This window comes from Salvelinus alpinus, chromosome 27, assembly GCF_045679555.1.
Source record: "Salvelinus alpinus chromosome 27, SLU_Salpinus.1, whole genome shotgun sequence".
Lineage (NCBI taxonomy): Eukaryota > Metazoa > Chordata > Actinopteri > Salmoniformes > Salmonidae > Salvelinus > Salvelinus alpinus.
In genome coordinates, this window is record NC_092112.1 from 20,657,902 (window position 1) to 20,674,174 (window position 16,273).

Genomic DNA, 16,273 nt, shown 5'->3' on the forward strand with positions numbered 1-16,273 from the left:
GGTTGTAGGGAGGTTGTAGGCAGATTGTAGGGAGGTTGTAGGGAGGTTGTACGGAGGTTGTAGTGAAATTGTAAATAGGTTGTAGGGAGGTTGTAGGCAGATTGTAGGGAGGTTGTAGGGAGGTTGTAGGAAGGTTGTAGTGAAGTTGTAAATAGGTTGTAGGGCGGTTGTAGGCAGATTGTAGGGAGGTTGTAGGGAGGTTGTAAGAAGGTTGTAGGGAGGTTGTAGGAAGGTTGTATAATACCTGGGACACGGACTGCCTCTTCTCCTTGCTGCGTTTGGTCAGGCTGTCCAGACCCTTGAGGGAAGAGAAGATACCCCTCTTGTTCCGTGTCCCCCGGGAAAGAGATTGGCAACGCCTCCGCAGGGTCGCCTCGTCACGGGTGCAGATCTGAGAACAGACATTAAAAGACATCACTTCTGTGGTTAGAGACTTATTTTATCTGTATAAAAAATCTGATCAGAGAACAGGCTGATGTTTTCAGATCATAATAAATACAGACCGCATTCAATAACATTCTTAATCGCTTTCTTAAACGGGGATAAATATGGAACTGGTCCAGAGAACGTGTGAAATGTCAATGTCCCAAGTGGAGGGTTGATAGCAGTAGATAGTTGTAAAGCAGTAGATCACCAGGGCATGAAAGGAGGAGACAGAGAAGATCCCCAGGCGTCCCAGGGTGGTCTTGGAGGGCCGTCCGGCCACGGCCAGGAGACTCTTGGGGTTGGGGAGCTCACTGCCCTGCAGGCTGGCCAGGTAACAGCGCATCCGGAACAGGTCCATGTTGAACTTCTCCAGGTTCTGCTCCCATTGCTGGATCTGGGGAGAAACAGACAGACAGGGTCACATCACAGTACACAGAGTTAGAGTCACTCTGAAGGTGACAGGATGACTTCTCCACCCTCTTATTGACAATGAGAGAACAGGCAAGGCAGAAACACATGCTCACAGTCAAACCCAGAACCATATACAGTAAATAGAGAGAGTTTGGCCAACTTTGACACAGTTCGCCATGTTAGCAACCTTATTTCCAAAATTGTTGGTGATGTGACATTACACAAAGCAAAACAGCAGCGAATTTTAAAAACGTTTTTATTAATGAGATGTGGCTCTGGTCCCACCATAGTACACAGAGGGTGACGAGGTAACTGAATGGCATCAGGGGATCAAAAGGGGCGTGTCTAACTGCAGAACAAGTCACATGGCTCATTGGAGCTATGCCACATAATCACATTAAATCTCCCATATCCAACACACCCAGGGGAGAGGAACGATGGAATCTCTCTTGCTCATTCCCCCATTTGCTCTCTCTCTCCCTCTCTCCCTCTCTCCTCTCTCTCCCTCTCCTTCACAGAGGGTAAATGTGTAATAACAGTGTCATTGTTTGAAGAGCAGTAAGATTAGAGTTGTCATCTAGAGATGAGGTCTAAGAGGTTCACTTCAAATGGCAGAGAGAATTGGTATCACTTTCAGAGAGATTGACCATCGGACATGATAGTGGCCAGTGGTCCTGGAGATGAGTTGAGGCCAGCTGCAGTAGGACTCAGAGGAGCTGGGGGTTTGATCCCCAAACTGGGCATGATGACCCACCCCTGGCCTTTCGGTGTCCCAAATGGCACCCTATTCCCTAAATAGTGCACTACTTTTGACCAGAACCCTATGGGCCCTAGTCAAAAGTTATGTACTACATAGGGAATAGGCTGGCATTTGGGGGACACACAATTTGTTGACTGGGATCCTGTCAACACATCAGCATTTGGTGTGTCACGCAATAAAACGTCCTCCTGATCTTCATTGGTGTGTTACGCAACAAAACGTCCTCCTCATCTGCATTGGTGTGTTACACAATAAAACGTTCTCCTCATCTTCCTTGTTGTGTTACGAAATAAAACGTCCTCCTCATCTGCATTGGTGTGTTATGCAATAAAACGTCGTCCTCATTTACATTTTTTACATTTTTAGTCATTTAGCAGACGCTCTTATCCAGAGAGACTTACAGTAGAGTGCATACATTTTTATTACATTTTTTACATACTGAGACAAGGATATCCCTACCGGCCAAACCCTCCCTACCGGCCAAACCCTCCCTAACCCGGACGACGCTATGCCAATTGTGCGTCGCCCCACGGATCTCCCGGTTGCGGCCGGCTGCGACAGAGCCTGGGTTAAAACGTCCTCCTCATCTTCATTGGTGTGTTACGCAACAAAACGTCCTCCTCATCTGCATTGGTGTGTTACGCAATAAAACGTCCTCCTCATATTCATTGGTGTGTTACGCAATAAAACGTCCTCCTCATCTTCATTGGTGTGCTACGGAATAAATTGTCCTCCTCATCTGCATTTGGTGTGTGTTACGCAAAATGTCCCCCTCATCTGGATTTCCCATTACAACAGACTTCTATGTGGAGTGGACCGAATGTGTTGTACTAGTCCGTTAGACTGAGAACATCTGGAATACAAATGACTTTCCTTATGTCATCTTGCTTGGGTCTGAAAGCATAAAACCCCAGTTTCAACAAACTCTGCTGCCAACACATCTGGGCTCATGTCAGTATGTTCCACAACCACAAGGAACGGTGTAATAACTGATGATTTCAGCCATTACATGAACATTCTAACTCGCAGGCTATGTGGACAGGAAGATGTCATGCAGGTGTATATGTGTGGCTCTACAGAGGGAGAATGGTCTGGTTTCCATGGAGCTCAGACACTGATGACTTAATAGGCCAATTTAACTAACTGCTTGTTTGAATGGCTAGGGCTAACAGTGGCCTCTGATCTTGACACACACACACACACACACACACACACACACACACACACACACACACACACACACACACACACACACACACACACACACACACACACACACACACACACACACACACACACACACACACACACACACACACACACACACACACACACACACACACACACACACACACACACACACACACACACACACACATATCCTGGTGCCTCACCTGGCTCTTGATGGCCTTCCTGTTCCTTTGGTCACTGATGACAGACAGCTGCAACTCAGCCATCTTCTTCATCTTGCTGTCCATGTCTATCTTCTGCAGCAGGGCGCCGGTCTGGCTCCTCAGTAACCGCACCGTGTCCTCCTTCCCCTGTCTCTTAGCCAGCAGAGAGGCACTGGCAGAGTGGATGGCTGTCACCCAGTTCTCCAGGTCTGTCTGATTAGCAGCCTGCGGGGAGGAATGAGGCCAGGTGACACAGTGCCAGGCTAAGGGAAGGGCAGGGGAACATAGGGCCAGGTGACACAGTGCCATGGGGCAGGGGAACATGGAGCCAGGTGACACAGTGCCAGGCTAAGGGAAGGGCAGGGAACATGGAGCCAGGTGACACAGTGCCAGGCTAAGGGAAGGGTAGGGAAACATGGAGCCAGGTGACACAGTGCCAGGCTAAGGGAAGGGTAGGGGAACATGGGACCAGGTGACACAGTGCCAGGCTAAGGGAAGGGCAGGGGAACATAGGGCCAGGTGACACAGTGCCAGGCTAAGGGAAGGGCAGGGGAACATAGGGCCAGGTGACACAGTGCCATGGGGCAGGGGAACATGGAGCCAGGTGACACAGTGCCAGGCTAAGGGAAGGTAGGGGAACATGGAGCCAGGTGACACAGTGCCAGGCTAAGAGAAGGGCAGGGGAACTTGGAGCCAGGTGACACAGTGCCAGGCTAAGGGAAGGGCAGGGGAACATGGAGCCAGGTGACACAGTGCCAGGCTAAGGGAAGGGCAGGGGAACATGGAGCCAGGTGACACAGTGCCAGGCTAAGAGAAGGGCAGGGGAACATGGAGTCAGGTGACACAGTGCCAGGCTAAGGGAAGGGCAGGGGAACATGGAGCCAGGTGACACAGTGCCAGGCTAAGGGAAGGGCAGGGGAACATGGAGCCAGGTGACACAGTGCCAGGCTAAGGGAAGGGCAGGGTAACATAGGGCCAGGTGACACAGTGCCAGGCTAAGGGAAGGGCAGGGGAACATGGAGTCAGGTGACACAGTGCCAGGCTAAGGGAAGGGCAGGGGAACATGGAGCCAGGTGACACAGTGCCAGGCTAAGGGAAGGGCAGGGGAACATGGTTGTCATTGCTCTGCTTTCTCTCTCTATTCCCAGATGGGGATCCTTAAGTGCCAAACAAAAGCCCCTTGACACATTCATCACTTTCGCTATAAGGCTTCACTCCCTCAGTGCCTCAGGCCAAGGTTTCCCCATTGCCATGGTGATGTTGGGTAGATACAGCCCTGCGGTGTGATTTGTGTGTCTGGTAGACACTTGGTAACTGAATCAAATGAATGTTACTCTCTGGGAAAAAGAAGGTGCTTTCAATGCTCATAAAACTGAGTGTAATGCACATTCAAGAGAAAAGACCTTCCCTCTCGAATGTGGAAAAATGAGGCAAACAACCCTATTTCCAAACAGACACACTGGATGCATCCAAAATGGCACCCTATTCCTAACATAGTGCACTACTTTTGACCAGGGCCCACGGGGCACTATATAGGGAATTAGTGTGGCATTTAGGACACTATCTGTAAATAGCACACCCAACTACCTCATCCCCACATTATTACTTACCCTCTTGCTCTTTTGCACACCAGTATCTCTACTTGCACATCATCATCTGCACATCTATCACTCCAGTATTAATGCTAAATTGTAATTATTTTTGCCTCTATGGCCTATTTATTGCCCACCACCCTACTCTTCTACATTTGCTCACACTGTACATAGATCTTTCTATTTTTCTTTTGTGTTATTGACTTTACGTTTGTTCATGTGTAACTCTGTGTTGTTGTATGTGTCGAATTGCTATGCTTTATCTTGGCCAGATCGCAGTTGTAAATGAGAACTTGTTCTCAACTGGCCTACCTGGTTAAATAAAGGCGAAATAAAAATGTCAAACCTTTAAAAATCATACACGACTAGTCTACTCAGATCAGCCAGTAGGGAGGTTTTTCCCAACTGCCATTTCACCCTCTTATAGAACATACACTGTAACAATGGAGCTGTAAAGCTGACACTACACCCAGACAGGACATAACCAACACCAACGTAGTCATTACCAAGCAAAAACAACAGCACAGAAAATCCTAAAAAGCAGATGTCCAGCCACAAGTCCATACTTGTGCTTGTCCCATAGCAGGAGCTGTTACAAACCCTCTCAACAGACTGCAGTCTGAGTAGAAAGCACAACCCTGTCACCAGGGCCTGTGAGACAGGAGCAGGAAATACAGCAGAAAACCATTAAACCCCCAAAATGTTTCCTCTCAGCCATTCACACTGTGCTCTAAGAAAAAGAGAACATCCTACAAATAAACAAGAGACAAGCTCAGAGTGTTATAATGTCCAATTTGTAAAGACTGCATCAACATGATGACGTACTGCAGATTCAAACATGACAGTTGCCTCCATTGATGGCACAACAGTCTGTGTGGAACTAACCTCATCCCCAGGCTATTGTGCAGAGTTCACAGTGCATACGATAGTGCAGGGGTACTCCACTACTATTTGAGAAGGTCCGGTCACACATTTCCTAGGTGGCAAAGGTCCAGATGGATAATGTAATTTAATGGCGTGGTAACAAACCCCCACCTCACAATCCATGCGACCCCAAACTGTTCACACCCGTCTTGTTGGCGGAGAGAAAATGTTGCAATTTTAAAGCTAATTTCCAGCAATTCTACACATTTTGCCATGGGGCAGAGATTATTTTTTCTGTTTTAAAGCTAATTTACTGCAATTCTATGCATTCTTCCCTGTCTTATGTGTGTTTAAATGATACCAGGGGTCGAAGCCTGACCCAGCAAAAAATAAAATATATATATAATAATAATATTTTTTTAAATCACCCTGTTCTGGGTCCAGATCTGGTCTGCGGTCTGCCAGTTGGGTATGGAGGCTATAGCGCATATAGCTACTGTACATCCGAGCTTCGGGTAGAACGTACCTGCAACAGATAGACATCTCCGTAGCCGTTGCTCAGGCAGAAGACGTTCTCCTTCTTGGGGTGTTCAGGGATCGCCTGGACTATGCTGTCCTCAGCAAGCAGGGCGTAGCGCGGGGACAGCTCCTGCTCGGGACAGCTGCTTTTCCCATAGGTCTCATAGAACAGAAGGGTACACCCTGTATGCACCAGAGAGGAGAGGAGGCTTCAGCTAACACACAGCTTTAAGGGGGAATACCTACAGAACATATATCTAACAACGTGCATGCAACCTATATTTAACCAGGTTGTCCAATGGTGGTCAGAAGACTTCTTTCCCAAGGGGGACCTAGTCAGCATCCCAAATGGCACCCTATTCCTTTTATAGTGCACTAGGGCTCTGGTCAAAAGAAGTGCACTATATAGGGAATAGGGTGCCATTTGGGAAGTACCCCTATTGTCTGTATGTTTTACAGATTATTTCCAGCATGTGTAGGTGGAAGGCGGAGGGAGCCCTACCTTTGAGTGTGACCCAGTACTGCCTCCACTTCCTGCGGGCCACGAGCTCCAGCTTCCTGTCCTTATGCAGGGTGAGGAGGGGTTTGATGGAGAGCCAGCCGGCCCTGCGTACCACCCCCTGCTCCTTCTCAAACAGCAGGTCCAGCTGCTCCAGAGAGCCCAGGGAGCCACTGCCACTACTCTCCCCCTGTTCCCCCCCTCCTATTCCCCTTGCTCCTCCCATGTCCTCCCCCTCTCCATCCTCCGAGGGCTCGGTCCGCTCCGTCCCGCTGTAGCCTCCTGTCTCCAGCTCCTGCATGAAATTCTCATAGATGTTCTGCCGCAAGGCGTCACTGTGGCTCTGTTGGCTCCTGGAGGCCCCAGAGCGGACTGACAGGGTCTGGGTGTGGAGGGAGTTCCATACTGGACCAGTTACCTGGGAGCTGGAGTCACCTAACCCAGGATCCACTCCAATGATAAAGCCTTCACTGGCCTCACTACCATAAGGCTCCTAGGGAGAGAGAGAACGAGAGTAAGAGAGCGAGAGAGAGATCAGGATGGTTTTGAGGAGGAAAACAAGTCTGAATAGCTAACTAACTAGACCTTTGTGTGTAAAGTTAAACGATAATCTTACAATATCACAAGATCAGGGACACAGAAGAGGCACATTTTCATCAATTTCTCGACTACCATTTCCTGAACAGTAGGCAATTGTTGTCTAATTCTATTAGAAAACAATATGAAATGTATCGTGAGATACTCTAACATCAACAATCAGTCCCCTATAATAACAGCCTGGAATTTCCCTGGTACGGGTAACAGAACACATGGATATTATCCAAACATTCTTGTGACTTGCCCTGCCTAAACATGTTAAAGGTTTCTTGTGACCAACAAATTAACAAAACCAGGACCTAGTCTTAGATTGCGACCCAAAAGGAATCAGGCCCACAGATGAAAGGGTAAATTAGTTATAGTGTAGGTATCTTTGGGTGTGAATGAGTACTCTCGAGTCTTGACCCACTGACATAAAGCTCTTACATGCTGTATCGATTAATTCATTCCCATTCCCACTGGAACAAGACAAAGCCCTTCCTAACATCACTGGTTCAGTAGAACGGCGACCGTAATCTCTCATTAATAGCAAACAATAAACACTTTCTCCTTTCAGAGAAAGGTAGAGGGCTCCTCTTACATAGCCAGTATTACCTGATTACATCCTCTTGTCCACTGTCGACAAATAAAGGCTGTTCACGGCAGTATTTTAGCTCAAGTAATGCTGGAAATGCTTGGTCATGTGTGACTCTGGCCTAATTTAACGTTCTCCGGCGACAAAAGAAGAAGGGAAGATTTCCTTTCTGACCTATGAAATCTTTCCCCTCAAATTCAACACAAAGCCTTAAGGAGACGTACATAACATCTGTCATAATGATATAAGGTTCTGAAACGTTTGTTAGAATACTTTCTTTTGTGGGGTTTTTCCTTTCATAGTAGTGTTTAAGAGAGTTTCTCTCACTAGCTTGATTTTGTTTAAAGAACAATCTACACAAGTATCTCCAAGGCTCCAGTCTGTCAACTGTGAGCCTGATAGTATTTAACAGTCATAGAATGATGTTTGACAGAGAGACATTCCTGTGACACTGCAGTGTTCCGCTTCATCTGATTGAATCTAAGAGCCAACGGCCATCAGCCAATCACGTTGACCAAAACAACCTGAACAATGAGATGACCATCCCACATAGTCAGCCAGCAGTCTCATGTCATAGATAACTGGCAACAGGTCATCTGATAAAGAGTCTACAGTACATGTCCAGTCTTACCCCCTTTCCCCCTTCACTATGTACCCTCCCCTCCTCCTTCCATCTCCCCTTTCTTCCCCTCCTTCCTAACCTGTAGTCTTCTCTTCTTCCTGCTTAGACTTCCTGTCCAGTCGCTGAGGCGCCGGATGCGGCTCTTCAGGTTGTCCTTCCTGCTGTTGCTGACGGCGATGGGGGTAGGCTCGGCGGCGACCCTCCTGCAGGGCAGCGTGGGACTGTGAGCGGAGGAGTAGCACTGGTCGCCCGACTCTGAGCTCTCCTCCTGGTCGACCACGTCCAGGGTCAGCACCGAGGCCAGCGACGCCCGGCGCTGGGGGATGTCCTGGAAGTGAGGGGTGGGGTATGTAGCCGCCATGCTGAGGTCAGATAGGGACACGGGAGGAGAGATGAGGCTAAACTGACTCTGCTCCGGGTAGAGGATCATAGAATCTCCGATGCCACTGTCCTCAGTGCGGCCCAAAGAGCAAGAGTTATACCCGTTGCTGTTAAACCTTCGGCTTGTATATTGACCATTACTATCCATGGTCTGGAAGAGGAGGTTGGGGTTGAACCCCGGGGACATGTCCTCAGTACGGGCGGATGAGAAGGTGTTGAAGCCACAGCCCGTCTCCTCAGTGCGCGTGGAGGAGTAGGTGGTGTAGCCACTACTGTTGTCCCTCGTTGCGGTCTGACTACATGTGAACACATTATCGTTGAGCTCTGTGGTGTTCCCCCAAGGAGAGTCGTACCAGGAGCCCTCGGAGCTGAGCGAGCTACCCTTACTGGTCCTAGTCAGAGAGGGCTCTGGGGCTGCTACTGCATTGTGGCTGTGGCCTGACAGACCCTGGGGCTCCAGAGACATCCTCCTGGCATTGGTGAACTCCACACGCATGCTGCCGTCCTTACTGAGGAGCACCTTGGGGCTGCTGCGGCTCTCTATTGGCTCACACAGAGAAGTCATCTCAGAGGTGCGCTGCCCGTTAGCACCGAGACCGTTCACATTCTCCCCGCTACTCTCCAGGAAACCATAGCCGTTATGACCACTGCTTTTCCTGGTCACTTGGGAGCTGTCCCCTCTGCCACAACACTGCGGAGAGCTGGACTTCAGCTTGGCTCCTGGGGGCCCTCTCAGTCCCCTGCCCTCCTTGGTGATGTGGTGCTCGTAGTGTTGCGACAAGCCATAAGGCTGGTTGTGAGTGATCTTCTGCTGGGGCAGGCTGACCCTCCCTCCCTTGCTTCTGGTTTTGTACCCCTGGCCGCCCCCCTCGCTGCCCCTCCACCAGCTATGGGGGGACAGGACTTCCTCCTTAATGGAGTGGAACTTTAGAGAGCAGGGTTTGGGTTTCCCAGGGACGTTGAAGTTGCTGTACTGGCTGTCAGTGTTTCCCATTCTGATCTGTAGTAGGGCAGAAGACAAAACATCAGCATGAGAGATAATCAAGAGAGAATGCCAATAATCACACTTCCATCCACAGTAAAGTCATATCGTATAAAATAAAAAGTCAGGACAGCTGTGATGGAAACAGGAATTTGTTCGTTCGACTTGGCTGGGTCATTTTGTGTCGCTAAAATGAATTATGCGGGAAATGGTGGTGGAAATGCCTTTTTGCGCAAATATTGATATAATAACCATCATATTAAAGTCAAGCGATGATATGGTGTGTGGTCCTCCCACTACGACTCGGGAAACCATGCAGTTTATTAGGCTACAGATGAAATAAGTTGTGATGAACTTCACAGGGTGGTGAAAGTGCACGGTGATGAGCTTGATTCTCCTTTCCAATAAATATTGAGGGTCTTATTCTGGTGACCTGATGATCGATGCTTGACTGCCGTCTGACAAATAGTTAAATGGTTAAAAAAGGTTAAATTAAATCAAATTAAATCACATAAAGGTAAATACAATTAAATGAAATCACATACATTTTAATAAAACTCAATTAAATCACAAAGTTAAATTAAAACAAAAGCACATAAAAACAACAAACTACAGTATACACACACCAGCTGTAAAGTTATCTTACCACTTGGTGTCTATCCTCAGGACAAACTCAGACACTACTCTGCATAGTCCGTCTCAGCAGCGCTAGCTGGGCTCTGTCCTGTTGTGTGAGCTCTTCAGAACTCAGCACCTCTCTCACATACACACTCACACACACAGCTGCTCACTCGCTTGCTCTCTCTATCTCTCTCTCTGTCTCCAGCTCATCTGTAGGGAAACAGAGGAGGGAGGGACTTCAGTCAGTTCCACACACACAGTCTGCCTTGTATGTGAGCCCACTGTGGTTAGGAGGACCCCCTTTGCAACCCCCACTCTAAATCTAAACACCCCTTGTTCCTTGGCTTGGCCACCCCCCACTCCACTCAGCTTCCTTCCATGACGTACTGCTACTGAGCTGCTGAAGAGACTTTTTAAAAGCGGACTTCATTCTGTCGCCTGTTTATTTTGGTTCTCAGGAATTCCAAGCAATTTTCTTTCCTTTTTAAAAACAGAAACCCTCGACTCTAAGACCGTTCAGTTTAAGTTATCAGACAAGGCTATTTCAAGCATCACCATGACCAACGTCTCTGAGTTCTTCATAAAGTCCGATTTAAACTTTTTTTTAAATAACACAATTTAGAAATCTCCCAACAGCTCAAGATCAAGCCAATAAGGATGAAAGACAACATATCTATAAGGTAAAACAATTACAGACATTTTGAAATACAATGACATCAACCCCAGTGTTTCCTGAAACAGATAAACCCTCAGAGACTCAGAGAGTTCTCATTTCCTGAGAGAGACAGAGAGGGGTCAGAGGTCGGAGTGGCCTAAGGTTCACCATGTTCCATCAGTAAACTATAGCAGCACTATGCCTGTCCTGTCCTGGCCTCATTCATACTGAGGAGGAGAGGAGAGAAGGTGGACAGAGCCCTTGGTTACACAAAGCAGGGTGAGAATACATCACACCGCTGACCCTAAACACATCCACAACCTTTGAACCCTTCAATTACACCCAACAGGAAGCACCGATCAGGAAACATCGAACACCTAGTCTGATGGCAGAGAAAATAGTAACTGGTTGACTCCAGTCATTAGGCCACATTCTAGAATGTTGAGGAGGACAGAAGAACAGCAAAGTCATTATCACATCTGTCATTCAGAGCAGCAGCGGGACAGATTGTATTCGGCACTCGTTGTCTGTGTTAAAAGGCTGATGGGCGGCGCTTTCAGCCAGTCAATGGCCTGCCACTCGGCTGGGACCCTAGAATATGGGCCTGTGCGGTGAGCAGAACTGTGGAACCGGCGCTTTGTGACAGAGTTGTCGGCTTGCGCTGCAGACAAGGAGGCCATGAATGGTTAAAGGTGCAAGCAGGTGGCGGTCAACACTTTTGTTGTGCCTCTCCTATAGGCCACCTGCTCCCTTGCAGGGGAAGCCCCATCACCCCCATGTCACCCTTGACCCTGGCATTCTTCAAGCACAATGAGCCCCTGGTGCAGAACTCCACAGCGGCCATATTGATAAGCTGCAGACCATACTATTTACCAAGAGAGTTTTCATCCAAATTTTTCATAGCTGTCTATTTACAACCACAAACCGATGCTGATACTAAGACCACACCCAATGAGCTGTATAGGACCATAAACACACATGGAAATGCACATCCAGAGGTGGAGCACCAAGTGGCCGGTGATTTTATTGCAGGGGAACTGAAATCTGTCTTTTCACATTTTTTACCAGCATGTTAAATGTGCAACTAGAGGCAAAACCTCTGGATCACCTTTACTCCACACACAGAGACACATACAAAACTCTAGATCACCTTTACTCCACACACAGAGACACATACAAAACTCTAAATCACCTTTACTCCACACACAGAGACACATACAAAACTCTAGATCACCTTTACTCCACACACAGAGACACATACAAAACTCTAGATCACCTTTACTCCACACACAGAGACTCATACAAAACCTCTAGATCACCTTTACTCCACACACAGAGACACATATAAAACTCTACTCCACACACAGAGACACATACAAAACTCTAGATCTCCTTTACTCCACACACAGAGACACATACAAAACTCTAGATCACCTTTACTCCACACACAGAGACACATACAAAACTCTAGATCACCTTTACTCCACACACAGAGACACATACAAAACTCTAGATCACCTTTACTCCACACACAGAGACTCATACAAAACCTCTAGATCACCTTTACTCCACACACAGACACATATAAAACTCTACTCCACACACAGAAACACATACAAAACCTCTGGATCACCTTTACTCCACACACAGAGACACATACAAAACTCTAGATCAGCTTTACTCCACACACAGAGACTCATACAAAACTCTAGATCACCTTTACTCCACAAACAGAGACTCATACAAAACTCTAGATCACCTTTACTCCACAAACAGAGACTCATACAAAACTCTAGATCACCTTTACTCCACACACAGAGACACGTATAAAACTCTAGATCACCTTTACTACACACACAGACACATACAAAACTCTAAATCACCTTTACTCCACACACAGAGACACATACAAAACTCTAGATCACCTTTACTCCACAGAGACACATACAAAACTCTAGATCACCTTTACTCCACACACAGAGACTCATACAAAACCTCTAGATCACCTTTACTCCACACACAGAGACACATATAAAACTCTACTCCACACACAGAAACACATACAAAACCTCTGGATCACCTTTACTCCACACACAGAGATACATACAAAACTCTAGATCTCCTTTACTCCACACACAGAGACACATACAAAACTCTAGATCTCCTTTACTCCACACACAGAGACACATACAAAACTCTAGATCAGCTTTACTCCACACACAGAGACTCATACAAAACTCTAGATCTCCTTTACTCCACACACAGAGACTCATACAAAACTCTAGATCACCTTTACTCCACACACAGAGACACATACAAAACTCTAGATCACCTTTACTCCACACACAGAGACACATACAAAACTCTAGATCACCTTTACTCCACACACAGAGACTCATACAAAATTCAAGATCTCCTTTACTCCACACACAGAGACACATACAAAACTCTAGATCACCTTTACTCCACACAGAGACACATACAAAACTCTAGATCTCCTTTACTCCACACAGAGACACATACAAAACTCTAGATCTCCTTTACTCCACACACAGAGACACATACAAAACACTAGATCTCCTTTACTCCACACACAGAGACACATACAAAACTCTAGATCTCCTTTACTCCACAGAGACACATACAAAACTCTAGATCACCTTTACTCCACACACAGAGACACATACAAAACTCTAGATCTCCTTTACTCCACACACAGAGACACATACAAAACTCTAGATCACCTTTACTCCACACACAGAGCCTCATACAAAACTCCAGATCTCCTTTACTCCACACACAGAGACACATACAAAACTCTAGATCTCCTTTACTCCACAGAGACACATACAAAACTCTAGATCACCTTTACTCCACACACAGAGACACATACAAAACACTAGATCTCCTTTACTCCACACACAGAGACACATACAAAACTCTAGATCACCTTTACTCCACACACAGTGACACATACAAAACTCCAGATCACCTTTACTCCACACACAGAGACTCATACAAAACTCCAGATCTCCTTTACTCCACACACAGAGACACATACAAAACTCTAGATCACCTTTACTCCACACACAGAGACACATACAAAACTCCAGATCTCCTTTACTCCACACACAGAGACACATACAAAACTCTAGATCACCTTTACTCCACACACAGTGACACATACAAAACTCCAGATCACCTTTACTCCACTCACAGAGACTCATACAAAACTCTAGATCACCCTCCATGTGGCAAATCTGACCATAACTCTATCCTCCTGATTCCTGCTTACAAGCAAAAACTCATACAGGAAGTACCAGTGACGGGCTCAGTACGGAAGTGGTTCGATGAAGCGGATGCTAAGCTATAGGACTATTATATGTTCCAGGATTCATCCAAAAACATTGATGAGTACCACATCAGTCACCGGCTTAATTAATAAGTGCATCGACGATGTCGTCCTCACACTGACCATACGTACATATCCCAACCAGAAGCCATGGATTACAGGCAACATCCGCACTGAGATAAAGGCTAGAGCTACCGCTTTCAAGGAGAGGGACACTAATACGCTTATAAGAAATCCCGCTACGACCTCCGACGAGCCATCAATTAGTCAAAATGTCAACACAGGACTAAGACTGAATCGTACTACACCGGCTCCGACACTCGTCGGATGTGGCAGGGCTTGCAAACTATTAAGGACTACAGAGGGAAGCACAGCTGCGAGCTGCCCAGTGACACAAGCTTACCAGACGGGCTAAATGACTTCTATGCTCGCTTCGAGGAAAGCAACAATGAAGCATGCATGAGAGCACCAGCTGTTCCAGACGACTGTGTGATTAAGCTCTCCGTAGCCGATGTGAGTAAGACCTTTAATCAGGTCAACATTCACAAGGCTGCAGGGCCAGACGGATTACCAGGACGTGTACTCCGAGCATGCGCTGACCAGTGTCTTCACTGACATTTTCAACCTGTCCCTGACCGAGTCTGTAATACCAACATGTTTCAATATGATGTTTTAATGAGCTAATATTGTAATAACACACAAGCTGAAGTTTAGTTTATGACTACAGTACATATGAATCATCAGACTGAGAATGGAATTATTCATTGTAAATGAACACGTTCACAGAAAAATGCTAAATGATTAAAGAAATGATCATAAAGTTGTTTAAAATAATACTGTGTATGTAGAGTTGTTAAGAAGGCAGTGATTCGCTGGTTTCAAATCTCCACACTGTGTCAGTAGCAGTATGTGTACTACTGACAGAGACAAAGCCCAGAGCCCCCTCTCTCCTTCTCTCTTCCTCAGGACACTCTGCTGTGATCTCCCTCTCTCATTCTCTCTCCTTCTCTCTTCCTCAGGACACTCTTCTGTGATCTCCCTCTCTCATTCTCTCTCCTTCTCTCTTCCCCAGGACACTCTGCTGTGATCTCCCTCTCTCCTTCTCTCTCCTTCTCAGGACACTCTGCTGTGATCTCCCTCTCTCATTCTCTCTCCTTCTCTCTTCCTCAGGACACTGTGATCTCTCTCTCATTCTCTCTCCTTCTCTCTTCCTCAAGACACTCTGCTGTGATCTCCCTCTCTCATTCTCTCTCCTTCTCAGGACACTCTGCTGTGATCTCCCGCTCTCATTCTCTATCCTTCTCTCTTCCTCAGGACACTCTTCTGTGATCTCCCTCTCTCATTCTCTATCCTTCTCTCTTCCTCAGGACACTCTTCTGTGATCTCCCTCTCTCATTCTCTCTCCTTCTCTCTTCCTCAGGACACTCTGCTGTGATCTCCCTCTCATTCTCTCTCCTTCTCTCTTCCTCAGGACACTCTGCTGTGATCTCCCTCTCTCTCCTTCTCAGGACACTCTGCTGTGATCTCCCTCTCTCATTCTCTCTCCCTCAGGACACTCTGCTGTGATCTCCCTCTCCCATTCTCTCTCCTTCTCAGGACACTCTGCTGTGATCTCCCTCTCTCATTCTCTCTCCTTCTCTCTTCCTCAGGACACTCTGCTGTGATCTCCCTCTCTCATTCTCTCTCCTTCTCAGGACACTGCTGTGATCTCCCTCTCTCATTCTCTCTCCTTCTCTCTTCCTCAGGACACTCTGCTGTGATCTCCCTCTCTCATTCTCTCTCCTTCTCTCTTCCTCAGGACACTCTGCTGTGATCTCCCTCTCTCATTCTCTCTCCTTCCCTCTCCTTCTCAGGACACTCTGCTGTGATCTCCCACTCTCATTCTCTATCCTTCTCTCTTCCTCAGGACACTCTGCTGTGGTCTCTCTCTCATTCTCTCTCTCAGGACACTCTGCTGAGGTCTCCCTCTCTCCTTCTCAGGACACTCTGCTGAGGTCTCCCTCTCTCCTTCTCTCTTCCTCAGG

General features: G+C 47.1%; 1 protein-coding gene across 2 annotated transcripts in view; it reads right to left on the reverse strand.

Annotated features, from left to right (window-relative positions):
• Positions 1-16,273, reverse strand: part of LOC139556139 (rho guanine nucleotide exchange factor TIAM2-like) — a 62,906-nt gene that overhangs the window by 19,292 nt on the left and 27,341 nt on the right. The window contains exons 2-8 of one of the 2 annotated variants that reach the window (XM_071369706.1): positions 10,268-10,452; positions 8,338-9,639; positions 6,469-6,958; positions 5,974-6,149; positions 2,992-3,216; positions 635-820; positions 245-391 (exon numbers count right to left, since the gene is read on the reverse strand). In XM_071369706.1, coding sequence (XP_071225807.1) covers positions 245-391; positions 635-820; positions 2,992-3,216; positions 5,974-6,149; positions 6,469-6,958; positions 8,338-9,633 — 2,520 coding nt within the window. In that variant the 5' untranslated portion in view covers positions 9,634-9,639; positions 10,268-10,452. The remainder of the gene's footprint in view (positions 1-244; positions 392-634; positions 821-2,991; positions 3,217-5,973; positions 6,150-6,468; positions 6,959-8,337; positions 9,640-10,267; positions 10,453-16,273) is intronic. The other variant, XM_071369707.1, reaches the window with a different exon arrangement.